Here is a 16,809-nt window from a genome sequence, read left to right on the forward strand (position 1 = left end):
CAGCTCCCCCGTACCCGTGTCTGCCTGAAGCGTCTCCCAGGAAGGCAGCAGGCAGGCTGTGAACCCGGCACGCCCCATGGTTGTTTGTTCAGAGGTGGAGCGGTCCCGTCAGACACGTGGGCCGCCTTTCTCCTTTGAAAGGTCTCGCTTTGGCTCCTGGTTCTCGCTCTGCCTGCGTCTGCGAGATCAGAGAGCGCTTTGGGGGCTGGGATTTGCTCCCGGGAAGGGTGTATACCCTCGCACGGAGGGGACTGGTCACGCACCACTCGTGGGGCGACGCTGGAAACCAACCTCATGTACAGCCCAGTGGGCTGGAGAGGCCTGGAGGCAGGACCTCGCTCTAGATCAGGTCCCAAGACCGGGCCCCCTCCCCACTTGCCCCGCTCACCCTGAGCTGGGGAGAGCTCTTTTGTATTCGTGAGAGGTTCCCAGAGGGCTCCAGGTCCCATTGTGACAGGTGCTGCCCAGCCCCCTACAGAAATACAGACCCTGGCCCTCGCAGTCTAAACAGACGAGACAAAGGGTGAGGAAGGGAAACCGAGGCACAGAGCGGCATCATGACAGAACCAACGTTTCCCACAGGCCAGTTCAGGCCCCATGTCACTGGACCAGATTCTGCTGCCCTCCCGCCCCTCACGTGGCGCCGCTGAAAGTGAGAGGCTGCTATGGGTCTTCGACAGCGTGCCAGCCTTGTGCTAGGCCCTGCACTGGGGTGAATTTCTGGGTGGAGATAACCTTGCACACGCCCCGCCTGCTACCCCCTAGTGTAGACAAAGTCCTGGCCTCAGCCACCTCCCTTCAAATAACAAGTGCCGGCAAAACGCACGTCCCAGAGAACTGCCGCGGCGGCGGCACCAACCCCAGCGCAGAGGGCACCACCATGCAACGCACTCACAGGAAGAACGGTGAAGTTCCCGTTCACGGGGCCGCCGCTCCACACAAAGGGAAGGTATCAGAGGGTTCAGCCAAAATATATATATGTCAAAGGACTATTTTCTGCTGTGGAAGGACACACTTATTACAAAGGTTGCGATGCATAGTTATAAAAGTGAGTCCTTGAAGCACCTGCCCAGTTCCCTAAGTCCCCAGCCGGCCGGCTGGTCGGCGAGCCCGTCCATTTCCCCTGTTCTTACACTGAGCCTCGTTACCTCATGCTAATTACCAGGGACCACCTGCGGGGCTGTGCATCCTGAAGGCACTTGGCAGGGGGGAAGCAGCATCCCCCCCAGGGCAGGGATGGGGAAACTGAGGCACAATGTGGTGACGAGAGGAAGTGAAGGCCAAATGTGGAGCCAGGCGCTCTCGGGTCCCAGGCCTGTCTTCTTTGGGAACATGGATACTGGAATGTTCATGGGTCCCTGGCCAGGACTGGGGGGCTTGCCGATGAGCCGGGGGGGTCGGGGCCCATCTGCAGGGTTTGTGGGGCTCCTGCCGTCAAAGGTCCAGCACAGTCAGTGTCATTCCTCCCAACTCGCTGAATTCATCGACGGCCCAACCCAGAGCAGAGTGACCAGTGCCACATCCCCACACACCCTGCGCCCGCCCCCCGGCTGTTCAGAACGAGCTGGGCTGGCAAATGAGCCCGTTTCTCCAGGGAGCAGAACCCGCCTGCTGTAAGTACCCCCTGCACACCCCACACTGGGCACCCACCCACCCACCCCGTGATGCCCCTGCCAGCATTGTCCACGGCTGGATCCCAGCACTCTGCCTCCAGGCACCCCAGGGACGCGCCCATCTCTGAAGCCCGTCTCCCTCCGGTGAGGGGCAGCCGTGGGGCCTGGGCTCCGCTCACTTGGGGCTGCCGCTTGGCGTGTCGCCGGGCTCCGGGTTCTCCTCTTCCTCCAGGTACTGGCACATGCTGTCCACCAGGGAGTCCAGGCCCGCGAGCCCCTGCGGAGATCCAGACGGGGGGTAAGATGCCAGCATGGGAGGGCCCCGCTCTGCCCCGCCGGGAGGATGAGGGGGGTCGCTGAGCTCAGACCCACCCCCAATGCCTGCTCCTGTCCCCTGCCCTGCCCAAGGCCCTCCAGGCCCTTCGGGAGACCGTCCCCCAGCCTGAGCCACCCCACCAGCCCCCATCCCGCCCAGCCCAGCCCGGCAGCCGCCCCTGCGTGCCCGGCTCACCTGGTGCTGGGCCAGCAGCGGGCGCAGGCAGGTTTTCACGCTCTTCCGGAAGGTGTAGGGGTCCTCGCTGCTGGACAGGCTGCTGGGGTCAAAGCAGACGCCCTGGAGGCAAGAGAGGAGGGTGGGGAGGAGGTGAAACCCCACGGCGAACCTGCCCCCCTCTCCCAGTCACCCCTGACCCACCGCCAGGGCCCTGGGCAACAGATGGTAGCTCTGAGCCCCCCATGCGATTCCCCACAGCCCAGTGTCCCCTAGGGAGCCCCCACCCGCAGCCCAGCGTCCCCTAGGGAGCCCCCCGTCCGACCCCGGCAGCCCAGTGCCCCCTAGGGAGGCCCCCACCCGACCCCTGCAGCCCAGCGCCCCTAGAGAGCCCCTCGCCCACAGCCCAGCGCCCACTAGGGAGCCCCCCGCTCACGGTCCAGTACTCCCAAGGAGCCCCCCGTCTGACCCCGGCAGCCCAGCGCCCCCTAGAGAGCCCCCCCGCCCACAGCCCAGCGCCCCCTAAGGAGCCCCCAGCTCGACCCCTGCAGCCCACTGCCCCCTAGGGAGCCCCCTGCCCGCCCCCCCACCCTACGCCCCCTAGACACCCCCCACCCGACCCCCAGAGCCCAGCGCCCCCTAGAGACCCCGCACAGCACAGCAGCACCCCCTGCTGCAGGGGCAGGGCGGGAGGATGGGCTGCGGGAAGCCCCATGTGCAGAGAACAGGCGGCCTGGCAGCCCTGGGAGAGGAGCGAGCCCCACCTGGGCCGTGTAGATGGAGGCCGCGCCGACGTCCCCGGGGTGGAAGTGGTGGCGTTTGCAGAAGCTCAGGAAGCTCAGCACCTCCCGCAGGGCTCGAGCTCCCTCCAGGCCGGGTCCCTCGGGCGGCCGCCCCACCGCTGAGGAGGGCAGAGGAGACAGATCAGCGACCGGGACCCCGCTGGCCCAGGCTACCCCGTCGCTCCAGCCAGGGCGACCCTCTTCTGGGACCAGGGATCTGCCAGCGCCCACGGTTTAGACTCGGGGACCACCACGTCCCAGCAGGGCCAAGTGGCCCCAGCTCCCAGCCCCAGGGAGGAAAGGGGCTGCCCAGAGAACCGCCACTCAGCTGGGATCCTGCCCCACACTCCTGGGAGCCCAGGGGCCCCACTAGCCCATATCCCGCCTCTGGGAGCCACTGGGCACCCAGCCTCCCGCTTGCCGCTCCAGGGTCTCAGCCGTTTCCAGAGCCAGACGGGCCAGAGCCTCCCCAAGGCGACTCCAGCCTGAGCTGGGCCAGGTGCTGGGGATCTCGGCGCTCGCCTGCCTCCCCTCCATTAACGGGATGCTGGTGGGCCGAGGGCAGGAACCTCTCCACTGCAGCCCGGCGCCCCCCGTGCCCTGCCGGGCGCTCACCGCGCACGTCCCTGTCCTCCATGAGGTAGAGGATGGAGCCGCTGCGGTCGTACAGGACGGCGTAGGGCACCAGCAACGTGGGGTGAGGGGGCAGGAACAGGAAATTGTGTAACATCTTCCTCCAGTCGGAGACCACGGGCACCTGGCAAACAGAGAAGAGCTGAGACTGTGTCCTGGGCCCCAACCAGCATCAACTGGGGCCTGAGTCCCGACTCGCAGCCTCCTGCTAGCCCAGCCCTGCGCTCCCCCCTTCCCCGCAGCTCTGATGGGACCCCTCACTCTCGACCCACAGCCCCCTGCCAGCTCAGCCCTGGGGTCCCCTCCCAGCTCTGCCAGTGCCCCTCAATCCTGACCTGCAGCCCCCTGCTAGCCTAGCCCTGGGGTCCCCAACCCCAGCTCTCCTGGTGCCCCTCACTCCTGACCTGCAGTCCCTGCTAGCCCAGTCCTGGGCTCCTCTACCCCAGCTCTGCCAGTGCCCCTCACTCCCGACCTGCAGCTCTGGGCTTCCCCTGCCACAACCCTGAGAACAAGGGTGCAAATGCCCATTCCTGGTCCCTCCCTCCCCAAACACGCCTCGGCTCTGGACCGAGGACAACTCACTCCAACCCCCTTGTTTGGGCCAGGCCCTGGGGTCAGCTGCCGGGCCGCACTGGGCCGTTACGAGCTGGAGAAGCCGAAACTGGTTCAAACCCAGAGCTAAATCGGGCGCCAGTTTCCAGAGGCCGCCGTCAACGGCCATCAATAGCGCTCGGTTAATTAATTTGATGGGAACAGCAGGGACCACACTTTGCATTTCGTGAAGTTCCGAGAACTTCCAACCTCATCTTCATAATTGGCCTCATAAATTTGAGGAAAGAGAGAAATCAGCAAAGCAGGAGGAGGGAGAGGAGGGAGAGGAACCGCTGCGCACGGCAGAGAAGAGAAGTGGCGCCATTTGGTGTCCTTATTTAATTTGATTGCACAGATCCATCTTCCCCCTCCCTCCAGCAGCCCCCGCGCTCCCTGCTGGATTGACCTAATCATGATAAATTCAGATTCATTTCCCCGCCTGCGCCGGCGGGGGGAGTGCGCTCGTTACCCCCCCGGCCGCCACGCCATTAGCTCCTGCAAATATTTACTCATGAATATTAAGCTCTGCTATTAACATGCAAAACCCACTGACGCCCCCCACCTGGGCCCCCCCCCACAGCTGCTGGTGTCCTCCCAGGTCTCCCACGCTGCAGCGGGTGCCAGGCAGGTGTGATTAAACATTGAGATGGTTGGAGGAGCCGGTGATTAAAGCTCAGCACTCCCCGGGGATGGGGAGCAGAGAGGATGCGGAGGGGCCATGTGGATCAGGCCCTGGGAGGTGCTGAGGAGAGGTCAGAGATTCTGCATCACCCTCACTCCCCATCAGCCCAATGGCCTAATGGTTAGTGCTGGGCTGGGTGGGCCCCACTGCTATTTCTGCCCCTGGTTCCCTCTTGCAGCCCAGGGGGCTGTGAGTCAGGAGTGAGGGGCACCAACAGAGCTGAGAGGGTGGCCCAGGGCTGGCTAGCAAGGGGCTGTGGGTCGGGCGAGAGGGGCACCAGCAGAGCTGTGGGGGCCCAGGGCTGGGCTAGCAGGGGCTGCGGGTCAGGAGTGAGGGGCACTGGCAGAGCTGTGGGGGCCCAGGGCTTGGCTAGCAGGGGGCTGTGGGTCGGGAGAGAGGGGCACCAGCAGAACTGTGGGGGGTAGCACCGTAACAGCAGGGGGCTGTTCCCAGTTCCAGGACCTCCCCCTCCATTTTCAGCTGCTGCAACATTTGGTTTATTTTTAATTTTCAGGATCATCAGATTCACAGCCAGTGGGGAGGGGTGGGGGCAGCCCCTTCCCGGGAAGCAGGAGCCAGGAGGCTGTGGAATTACAGTGCATTAGAGCCGCGTAATGTCCTCATCGCTCACCATGGGCCGCTCTCGGTCCCCCTCCCACCATGCAGCCCCTCAGACGCCGACGTGGGACTCTCCCCTGCCCAGCCCAAGCCCCCTCTCCAGGGCTCTCTGGGGCTCTGGACAGGGCACTTCCTTGGCCACGTACCTTTTTCATCAGCATGCTCTCCCCGGTGACCCGGTCCCGCACTCGGAACCAGCGATCGGCCAGCTTCTCCATGACGTAAAATTGCCGGCCCAGTGCGTAGTACAGGAAGAGGCTGCAGTTGGGCAGGGTTGTGGCCAGCTTCCGCCCATCGCGCTGTAAAGGAGAAGGCATTTTAATGAACATCCCAATGGCCAGACTGGGTCAGACCAAAGGTCCATCCAGCCCAGTGTCCTGTCTGCCGACAGTGGCCAATGCCAGGTGCCCCAGAGGGAATGAACAGAACAGGGAATCATCAAGTGATCCATCCCGTCGCCCATTCCCAGCTTCTGGCAAACAGAGGCTAGAGACACCATCCCTGCCCAGCCTGGCTAATAGCCATTGATGGACCTGCCCTCCATGAATTCATCTAGTTCTTTTTGGAATCCTGTTATAGTCTTGGCCTTCACAACATCCTCTGGCAACAGGTTGACCTTGCGCTGTGTGAAGAAATACTTCCTTTTGTTTGTTTTAACCTGCTGCCTATTCATGTCATTTGGTGACCCCTAGTTCTTGTGTTATGAGGAGTAAATAACACTTCCTGATTTGCTTTCTCCGCACCAGTCATGATTTTATAGACCTCTATCACATCCCCGCTTAGTTGTCTCTTTTCCAAGCTGAAAAGTCCCAGTCTTTTTAATCTCTCCTCATACAGCAGCCGTTCCAGACCCCTCATCATTTTTGTTGCCCTTTTCTGAACCTTTTCCAAGTCCAATATCTTTTTGAGATGGGGCCACCACATCTGCACACAGTATTCAAGATGTGGGCATACCAAGGATTAATACAGAGCCAATGTGATATTTTCTGTCTTATTCTCTATCCCTTTCCTAATGATTCCCAACTTTCTGTTCGCTTTTTTGACAGCTGCTGCTGCACATTTGAGTGGATGTTTTCAGAGAGCTATCCACAATGACTCCAAGATCTCTTTCTCCAGTGGTAACAGCTAATTTAGATCCCATCGTTTTCTATGTATCGTTGGGATTATGTTTGCCAATGTGCATCACTTTGCATTTATCAACATTGAATTTCATCTGCCATTTTGTTGCCCAGTCACCCAGTTCTGTGAGAGCCTTTTGTAGCTCTTCGCAGTCTGCCTGGGACTTAACTATCTTCAGTAGTTTTGTAAAATTATGCAAATTTTGCCACTCACTGTTTACCCCTTTTCCCAGATCATTTATGAATATGTTGACTAGGACTGGGCCCAGTACAGACCTGTGGGGGACACCCCTATTGACCTCTCTCCATTCTGAAAACCGACCATTTATTCCTACCCTTTGTTTCCTGTCTTTTAACCAGTTCCCAACCCATGAGGGAACCTCCCCTCCGATCCCAGGACAGCTCACTTGGCTTAAGAGCCTTGTTAAAAGCTTTCTGCAAGGCCAAGCACACGGTACAGACAGGGTCGCATTCACCCTTTGGGTCACAGGGTTGCATTGGGAGCCCATGTTTAGCTGACTGTCCACGACCCCCAAGTCTTTGTCAGAGTCACTGCGTCCCAGGATAGCGACTCCTCCTGCCCCCCCGAGGGCTGGCTGCATTCGTCATGTGCATTGTTTGCTTATCCCCAGCTTGCCCTGCACCGGGGACCTGCCCTCTCCATTACTTCCCACTCCCCCAGGGTGTGCGTCACCTGCAAACGTTACCAGGGAGGCTTTTCGGTTTCCTTCCAGGTCACTGATCAGAATGGGAAGCGACAGGCCCAAGAACCGACCCTGGCGGGATTCCTCCAGAGACACCGCCGCTCAGTGACGATTCCCCGTTTATATTTTGAGACCCATCAGCCAGTTTTCAATCCATGTCCCGTGGCCGTGGTAATTCGATATCGTGCTAGTTTTTTAGGCAAAATATCACGTGGTACCAAGTCAAGCACCTGATGTGGCCTTTGGGGGTGAAAGGAAACACAGGGGTCTACAAGTGGAGGGCCTTGCACCAAGCCGCCTAGAGGTACGTGAACCTCATGGAGAAATCAGGCTTCAGGGCATAAACCTGCAGGGTCAGGAAGGAATTTCAACAGCAGCTGTACAATTAGCCAGGTGCATTATGGGGATTTGGCCTGACTGTGGGTTACAGATGTGATGCTGGCAGACGAGGCATCAACTCGCCTGGGCATTGGCCAATACACAGCCGTAGTCCAGCTCCTGTGGTTTAATCCTGCTACCACAGGTATTCGATTGATCAGCAGCCGCGTTGTGAGTCTCTGTGACTGCGGATCACCGTACAGGAGAGGGGCATTAACCAGAGCAAAGAGCTGGGGAGAGAGCAGGAGCTCCGGGGCTGGAGAGGGTCTTGGAGGCTGGGTTACCGCCCTGCCTGGCCACACCCAGAGTACTAGGTGCAAAGGCTGGCTTAGGTCACAAGGGAAACCGAAGCAGGTAAGAACAGAGGAGCTGCCAGGTTGGGTCAGACCAAGGGTCCATCTAGCCCAGTGTCCTGTCCTCAGCCTCCTGCCAGGGGCCAGAGGGAATGAAGAGAACAGGGCAGTTACGGAGTGGAGGGAGCTGGCAACAGGGGAATCAGCAGGAGGCTCGGCATGAGCAGCAGGCTGCATTTAAAAAGTGCCGGACTACATGGCTGGGGGCTGTGGGTTGGGATGGGGGCACCGGTGGGAGGGTGAGGCTCTGGGTCAGGATCAAAGGGCATCGCAGAGCTGGGTGTGGGGGGGATATAGGACTGGGAAAGCTGTGGGGCGGGCGGGAGGGGTTCAAACCAACGAGCTCATTGGATCAAGGATTGTCCTCTTCTAGCTGCGTACCGCACCTGGCACATTGGGGGCACTCCTGTAATCCTGGGGTAGTCAACCTCTGCCATACCAGGACCCCTGCCATCTAGCCACGACCCCCACCCACCATAACAGCAGGGGACACCTGGCAGAGAACCCTCACTGGGCTTCACAGTTACTAGCAGGCTCAGGGACGCAGGGCAGTGGCCGGCTGCGGGCGGGGGAGAGGGGTTAAGCCCGAGCCAGGGTCCTCGCCCGCTCAGCTCCCTGCCGGGCTGCAGCGACTCCTGAGACGGGCATCCAGTGGGCGAGCTGTCGTCACTCACCATGGGCAGGATGGCCAGCCCCAGCGCCGCATGCTTCTCCACTCGTCCCAAGACCAGGCCCGAATCCAGGAGCGAGAAGCAGCCACCCTCGGCGTCCAGAAACGTCCGTCTCAGCTCCTCCAGGAGGGACAAGCCATATGCCTTGGTGAGCCTCCCATAGGCATCCTCCACGGACGTCTTAGTGGGAGCGCTGGCACCCGAGGGCGACAGGTCCCCAATTTTCTGGGCCTGGCTGGCTGGATCCTGAGAGACGGGCTTGCTGCTTTCACAGCCCGGGCCGGCTGAGCCAACAGAGCTCCTGGTCCCCAGCTGCCTCCCCAGCTCAGTGCCCCGGGGCCGTCTCGTAACTGCCACCTCCTCTGTCCTGCCAAGACCTTCCGGCGGCAGCTCCTCTCCCCGTGGGTCTGCTGAGGGGGGCTCTGGCTCTGGCTCAGGGGGGGCACATAGGGCCAGCCCACTCCCCACTGCATGAGGGATGTCCCGTGCCCCTGCCCGGCCGATCACCGGCTCCCTCGCGCCCTCGCTCAGCACGATGCTGCCGTCCCACTGCGGCTCAGCTGCCATTTCCGACGCCAAGGGATCACGCCCACGGCCTGCGCCCTCAGCCTGGAGTGCGCCCGCCCTGCCCGCGGAGAGGCCGAGAGCTGCGCTGGGAGGGACGCCTGCACAGCCCTGCTCTTCCCGGAGCCCATGGCAACTCTCTGGCGGAGACACATCCCATCCCGGCTCCGCCGGGCAGAGCCGGGCCTCAGACCAGGGGGAGCAGCCTTCTCGGATGGGGGGCTTCTCCAAGGCTGAGGGGGGAGCCGTCCCATCCTCCAGCCATGGCTTGGTCTCTGGGCCCTCCCAGAGCTCTAGATCCAGGCCTTTGAGGTCCCCACACCTCCCTGGCTCTCCCCCAGGCCCGCTGCTCAGCCTGGCCGTCCCGGCGGGCAGCTCGCTGGGCTGCAGTGTCAGGCGGGGGTCTCGGGGCGGGGGCGCAGGGCTGGTCCCGAAGCTGAACGGCAGGGTGGACTGGCCAAAGCCCTTCCCCAGGCAGGACCCCGGGGGCAGCTTGGGGTAGGGGGTGTTCCAGAGCCGGCAGCCGGCGCCAGGCTGGGGTCCCGTCTGCAGCTTAGCGAGGCTGCAGCAGCGGCAGCCGGCGGGAGAGGGGAGGCCCTCGTAGACCGGCGCAGGCAGCGCCCCCGTCTCGCTGACGGCCGTCTTGATGGCGTGCTGATGGCTCCGCGTCCCCCCTGAAGGCAGCAGCGCGGCGGTGAGGTCGATGTCGGTCTCTGTGGCGATGGGGGACCCGGTGCGCTGCATGGTGACCCCGTGTGGATGGTGGCTCCCCGGCAGGAACAGGTGCTGAGCCCCTGCCCTCGGTCCAGCCCTGGGAGGAGACACAAAGGACGGTGGTGACAGGCGCAGGCCTCTGGGCTAGCCGGGGAGCCGCAGGGCCCGTCACTGACCCGTCCCCTGAGCAGATCTCCCCAGCCCTGGGGCTGGGCCGAGGAGAGACGAGGGGAAGCTCGGGGTCTGGTCCCACCCTGGGCAGGTCCCCAGCCCTCCCTGGACCCAGGCCTGGGCATGCGGTGGATTCTCACTGCTCCCTGGGTGCCCCCCTCCCACCCCGCAGCGACCCCTCTAGGGTAAGTGGGGGTTGGTCCCCCAGTCCCATTCAGTCCTTGGCCCCCTCTTGCGGTTGCCAGTAAGGGACCTGGCTAGTGCCCAGCCTGGGGGCTGTTTATATGTGGACACACCCCCCGGAAACTGGGCTAAGCGTGACCCACTTGGCGCAGGTCCCCGCTGGCGTCCCCCCCATCCGGCCACCGGCAGAAGGTGCTGCTACCTCCCGGCTGCCCTGGAGGCTGGAGGGGGCTGATCTGCGGGGAGCGGGCCGGCCATCACACCCCAAGGACTGGCTGCAGAGCCGCAGTCACCGGGGGGATTCCACAAGCCTTGTCCACACACCGGCTTGGCAGAGTGGCCACAAGAGGGTGCCCTTCTCACACCGATGCCCACGGGCCGGGGGGAGCTGGGCACGGTTTGCCATGGCCTGTATGTGGGGAGTCAGCGCCACAGCACCGTAGCCAGGGCTGGGAGCCCGAGGGGCCAGGCAGGGCCTGGGGGCCTCCGCTGCCTGTTCAGCTCCGTCCTAATGCTTTGAGAGCAAGAACGGGTGAGCTTGTGCGCCGCAGGGCCCCACTGCCACCCCAGCTGCGAGCTTCCTCCCTGCAGTGCCCTGCCAGTAGCAGGGTCAGTCCCCTCCATCGCTCGCTCTGTTCTCAGAGTTTTCCCCACTCAGGAACTTACTAGATTCTCCCAGACGTCACTGGTGCCCGGGATCTGCCCCACGAGGACACTCGCTCACGGCCTCGGAGCCGATCTGGGGGTCAGCTGCAGAGAAAGGGGAGTGTCAGTGGGGGAGACGACTCCTGAGGGGTGGGGGCATTGCAGCCTGTGCCCTCCCTCAGCCAGCACAGGCGGGGCTCTGGGCCTGGCATGAGCAAGGCCTCAATCCTGCCCATCAGAGAAGGGCCCAAGCCAGATCCAGCCACCCACTGTGAGCTCCCTGGCAGCAGTGCCCCACCAATGCCCCATCACTCCCCAGCTCAGGCCCCTTTTCCAGGAGGCCTAGGTGGGGCCCTGTCTAAGGCTCATCTGGTTCCAGCCTAATGGGAAGTGCCCGAGAATCCCCCCCGAACCCTTCCCCACACGGGGCCTATCCTCATACCCAAGCGTTCAGGGAAGCGTCTGAATCTGAGCCCCACACCCCAGACCGCTGCCCCTTCTCCTGCACGGTTACCCAGGACCACTATCAGTCCCGGAAAACCCATCAGTGCCAGTGTGACCACCCCAGTACCCCAAGCTGTTAAGCAGAGCCCCATGGGGACAGAACGCCGATCCGCTCCTGCACAGGCCCTGACCCCAGAGAGAATCCCCATCAGCTGTTGGCAGTACAGGGCCAATGACACATAGCACAGCGGCTCCAGCTCCATCCAGCAGAGGGCGGTGGTGGCACAGCACCCTGGTGGCTTATTGCCACATTCTCCCCCTACCTAGGGACAGCCTCAGATCCAACCCCACCCCCAAACTCTGGTGCTGGAGTCTGCCGCACAGATCCAAGGCCCTTTGCTGCCGCATCACTGCCCAGCTGGCCCTGGCCAAGGGCCTGCATGAAACCCCCACGCAGGCAAGGCCAGTTACCTCGCCCCGAGATCCTCCGGCCTACGTCCTGTAGTCCAGGCCCGAGCGCACCGACTCTGCGGCAGCCACCCAGCTTCCTTCCTCTCCACCCTGCCAGAGAAAAGCAGCAGCGAGACCGAGAGGGGAGGAAGTGCTGCCGGACCCTAGACAAGCAGCTCTGGCTGGACGCCGCCCCAAGGAGCCTGGCCCGCAGTGGCCTGTCCAGCCCCCGACAAACTCCGGGCTGGGGAAGCTGCCCATCCCAGGGGATCTAACCAGCTGTGGGACATGGATGCCAACCAAGCCCAGGCAGAGCAAGCCCCGGTCGGTCGGATGGAAAGCGAAAGCAGCTCTCTGCCATGCGCATGTGCAGCCAACTCCGGACGCTGGGCTTTGCCAGCTGCCCTGGCTGTGTGCCCAGACCTGGCCCATGGCTTGTTAAGGGCCCGGGGAGGCTGCATGGGCAGCGTTAGGTGGACAGGATCGGTTTGCCGGCAGCGGGATGGGGGTTCGCATGGGTTAGTGCCCCCCTGGGACTGGCAGAGTCTGGGACCAGCCACCGAACTGGGGCTGGGTTCAGAACACCCCAAACCGCAGAGTCATTGTCTGGGGGCGGCCTGGAAACGGGGATGCAGACCCCCGACCTCTGCGAAGCAACAACACCAATGAGCTTTGAGCTCAGCTTCTGCGGCAGCAGCCCAGAGAGGAAGGTGATGGGCCCTTTAGCAACGCCGAGCCAGACGCCACAGCAGGGTAGGGAGCCCAGGCCTGTTTCTGCCCAGACCGTCCCTGTGGCACGATGGGGGCCCAGAAAGGCCACGAGCATCACCCCTCTAGCAGGTTGGCGTCTTCTCCCAGAGGGGCCCAGTGCAGAACAGGAACTCGGGCGACGTTGCCCTGGCTCTTCTGGTCCCAGCGGGTGGACGGGCTGAAATCCTGCTCCCTGCACCCCTGCCCAGCCGCCCGGGGGGTGAAGTGGGGAGCCAACAGGGAGCGAGGGGTGAGATTGGCCCAGGGAGGGACGGGCTCGTTAGTGAGGTTACAGCAAAGTCGGAACAGGGCCCAGCACCAGCATCACACAGAGTGGCTAGAAGCGCTGGGCACGTAGCGCTGGCTGTCCTCGAGCTCCATGTCCAGAGTCACCCCAATGACGGGGGGAACCGCGAGGACCTGCCGGGCCAGCGCCCCTCAACCGATCACAGCCCCAGGCAGACGGCCGGGCTCGGGGGCTTGGGTCAGATCCTGCCGCTCGGGGAGAAAGGAGCGGAACGAACACAGACAAAGCTGCTGCAGTGGCTCCGCTGGGCGTACGGCCCCCTCGAGCCAGCCCTAGGGGCTCCCGCCTTCCCGGGAAACATTCAGTGGAGACACGACTGAGCCGGGGTGGGGGAACGGCAGGGAGTTTGCAAAGCCCAAGGAGGGGCAGCTTGGCTCAGCCCTCCCGGCCTGGGGGACCCTGCCACCGGGGGCTCCCTCCTTGGCAGCAGAACCCCCCTGAACGAGTGCCGTGGAGCCAGCTGTCCCTCAGCCAGCTCCGTGCCCCAGCCACACCCTTCCTGGGCGCTGGGGGGCTCAGATCGGCCCACCCAAAGGTCTGGCAGGTCCCTGCGCTGGGCCAGTGGGCCCAGGGCCTCCCCCACCAGCAATGGGAAGAGGGCACAGCCACGCAGCTTACCCACTCCGAGCCGTCCATCGCCACCCCGGCTTCCTGCTCCCGCCCCCGCGCCCGCTCACAAACACCAGCCGAGCCGGAGCCAAGGAGCCAGCCTGCGCTCGGCCTACATGTCGCAACCTGCAGCCTCGGGGAGAGCCGAGCAGCCCCAGGCGGGGAGGGGAAGGGCAAACGGGCGAGCGCAGACACCATGGGGGCTTCTGGCTCCGTCCCAGACCCAGTTCAGCTCCTGCAGGGGCGTTGTGGGAGAGGCTGGGCCTTCCGGATGGGTGTGAATCAACACCCGGGAGCGTCAAGAACTCATGGGGCATCTCTGCCGGTGCCCCTCACTCCTGACACGCAGGCCCCTGCTAGCCCAGCCCTGGGCTCCCCTCCCAGCTCTGCCGGTGCCCCTCACTCCCGACCCACAGCCCCCTGCTAGTCTGGCACAGGGCACCTAGCTCAGGTTCCTTGTATGTCCCCCACAGCTGTGCCACTGCCTTGCGCTGGATCCTGCCTCTCAGCAAGGAGAGCTGCTGACGCTTCCCTCACTGGGGGGCAGTGCCCGGGCGAAGGCGGTGCTCAGCAGGGTGATTCACAGCCCGGGGAGCTGGGGCAGCTTCTCCCCTGTCCCCAAGGGGCAGAGCGAATCGGTCCCACCCAAATTGGGCGACTGAGCCCTTCCAGGCCTAGCTGGGTACAGCTCCGAGCACCCAGTGCTTTCCCGGCCCAACATAGCTCCCGTGGTGCTGGCTTCCAGCGACCCCAAGGCCCTGGTGTTGCTAACCTGGCACTGGCAGGAGAATGCCCAGGTACAGCATGGGCTGGGAGCTGCACCAGGTGGGCCTGGGCACACTGCGAACCCCACCGAATGGGAGGCAACAATCCACCTGCCCTAAAGGATGGGCGGCCTCTGCTCTGGGGGAGCAGGCACCCTTCCCCGGGCCGGTGACAGGTCTGAGCGGCAGATAAATGCGCCCATTTCGCAGATCCCCGTCTCACCTCCCAATTACAGACGGGGGGAGTGGGGCTCTACAGCTAACGCCTGGAGCTCTGCAGGGGTTCACTGGCTACGCCCAGCCAAGGAGCTGGGGATGGTTCCCAGCATACCACACTGAGCTCTGCGGGTACCAAGGGCAGCGTAGCTGGGGTAGCAGTGGCGAAGGTTTGGCTGAGCCATGGGCATGTCCCTTGACATGGTTCAGCTAAGCTGCCACGGCCACGCTGCTCTTCACCCTGGCCTGGTCCGTGAGCAGGGAGCACACCCCTCGCTCACAGACATAGTCTGCCACTGACCGTCCCGGGGGAGGGAAGGGGAAGGGAGGGACAATGTCCCTGGACTCCTCCAGGGGACGCAGCCCCACACACTGGGCTGAGGCGTTGCTCCTCACGCTGGAGCGTGTGCGTGAGACTGGCCGAGAGCTGGCTGGGACCCGTGGGACGCACTCTGCCTGGCCCGGCTAACACAGGGCGAGGGACCTGGCTCCCAAGCCACAGACTGGAGGGATGGGACCCACGCCTCCTTCCCTCTGCCAGGCTGGGCCGTCCAGGGCCGGGTAAGTATCCGCTCAGCAGCGCCACCCTCAGCCGGACGCGCAGAGAATAACGCTGGCTGCGGCCCCCCCCCCACCGCACTCCCCAGAGACGACCGTCACCGCGGAGTATCTGCCCCAGGGGAATGGGCCGGCCGGGCCAGGCACTCCCCCCTGCAGATCAGGCCCCTCTTTGGCCAGCCGAGCCTCGGGCTGAACTGCCCATTGACACCCTCGCCCTGCCCCTCCTTGTGGGTCTGTCCTGGGGGGGCCCTGGCACAGACAAAAGCTTGCTTGCTTTCCGCACCAGTTAATTTCTAAGCCGGGGGTGGGGGCGCTGCCAGGCCGGGGAGGGGCAGGCCCAGGCCCAGATGACATTACGACTTCGACAACGATGTGCGACCCCGCAGTGCGAATTTTCTCACAGGCTGGATCTGCAGGGCCTGGCCACCCCTCCCCAGGACAGAATCCATGACAAAGGGGCTGGGCTGCGGGGGGCAGGAGCCTCCAGGCTCCTTCTGGGGGCTGGGAGAAGTGGCCCCCATCAAGCTCTGGCTGCTGTATGAGCAGTAGCATCACCCCAGCTCTGTCACACACCTGGGCTTCTCCGCCTTTTGTCGGCCGCTCGTAAAAGCCCTTGGAACTCCAGGCCAGGCTCTTTGATGAGCCGCAGCCTCTGGTTGGCACCTGGGTGTGAATTGTGGCTCTGGTCCCCGCTGCAGAGGGACTGACAAAGGGGGGGGGGGGGGTGGCGGCCCCATCTCACATTCCCAGCCAGCGAATAGCTCACAGGTGCAAAGTCCAGGGCAGGTGGAGTGGGAACTTGCCCCGTCCCCACTGCCCACGGGTCTGCCCAGCGCTGCAGAGGGGCGTTCTCGCAGCGAGCAGGGCCTGGCGCAGTCGGCAGGTGCCATTAGATGGGACAGAGTGAGTGGGGAGGGCACTGCCCAGGGCCTTGTCCCATCTAATCTCACATCCCCCCAAGGGTCGGGTCTCCACAGATCTCACTGGGGCGGGGAAGCTGATCTTTCTGGTTAGCCCATTTCTCCTTCCTCTTTCCACCCCCTTCCTCCCCCTGGCTACACCCCTGGAGCCCAACGGTCCCCCTCCATCCTTGCTCCTTTCAAACACACGGATGCTCCTCTGTCCTCTGCTGTCGCTCGGCCAAGAGAGACTCATTCAGCGGTTCCACCCGCCCTCGCAGGCCTCCTGTTCTCAGCTCCGGCCATTTCAGGGCGGAGGGGCCTGGCCCGGAAAGAGTCAGGGCAGTTGTGACGCCTCCCTGTCTGCTCCGCGTCACACTTGGCTCAGCCTGCCCCAAACCACAGCCACGTGGCCACCAGTTAACCAGGATACAAGGACTCCCTCTGCCCTGGCCAGGGGATGTGGCAGGCTGGAATCAGCGACCTACAAGTGACAGGGCGCTGACCCCGGTCCCCTTGCCTCCCGCCCCTAACAGCCCAACATTGGCAAGCGGGGCCCGAGCCCCCCGGCCTGGGAAGGGCTGAGGCAGGAGGTGACTGAGCAGAAGCAGATGAGAGCTGACGCGCTGGGTTCAGTAGAAAGGGCTCTGGACACAGCCTGAGAAAGCCCAGGTGCCTCACGCCGGGTGGGATGAGAACCTGGCCAGACCAGAACAGAATGAACTTACGGACACCGGCAGTGGAGGAGAGCGGGTGGATTTTATTGTACTTCCCTTCCAGGAACCCAGTTTCCCAGGGTCGTGGCGGATTCTCCACCATGGAGTCTAGGGGGATCTGGGGGCAGGTTTCTGGCCTGCCATGCAGGAGGTCAGACTAGACGATCACAGTGGCTCCTTCTG

At 63.3% G+C, this 16,809-nt stretch overlaps 1 protein-coding gene across 1 annotated transcript; it reads right to left on the bottom strand.

The window, feature by feature from the left end:
- Positions 1-960: 960 nt before the first annotated feature.
- On the bottom strand, positions 961-13,825 carry LOC127053409 (collagen alpha-1(I) chain-like). The gene is made up of 8 exons (XM_050958063.1): positions 11,826-13,825; positions 10,932-11,015; positions 8,637-10,008; positions 5,556-5,708; positions 3,501-3,642; positions 2,868-3,004; positions 2,125-2,226; positions 961-1,890 (listed from the first exon to the last, which is right to left on the bottom strand). Exons 3-8 carry the CDS (start codon positions 9,939-9,941, stop codon positions 1,789-1,791), a joined length of 1,941 nt encoding a protein of 646 aa, XP_050814020.1. The 5' UTR covers positions 9,942-10,008; positions 10,932-11,015; positions 11,826-13,825; the 3' UTR covers positions 961-1,788.
- Between the last annotated feature and the right edge of the window lie 2,984 nt (positions 13,826-16,809).

This window comes from Gopherus flavomarginatus, chromosome 6, assembly GCF_025201925.1.
Source record: "Gopherus flavomarginatus isolate rGopFla2 chromosome 6, rGopFla2.mat.asm, whole genome shotgun sequence".
Lineage (NCBI taxonomy): Eukaryota > Metazoa > Chordata > Testudines > Testudinidae > Gopherus > Gopherus flavomarginatus.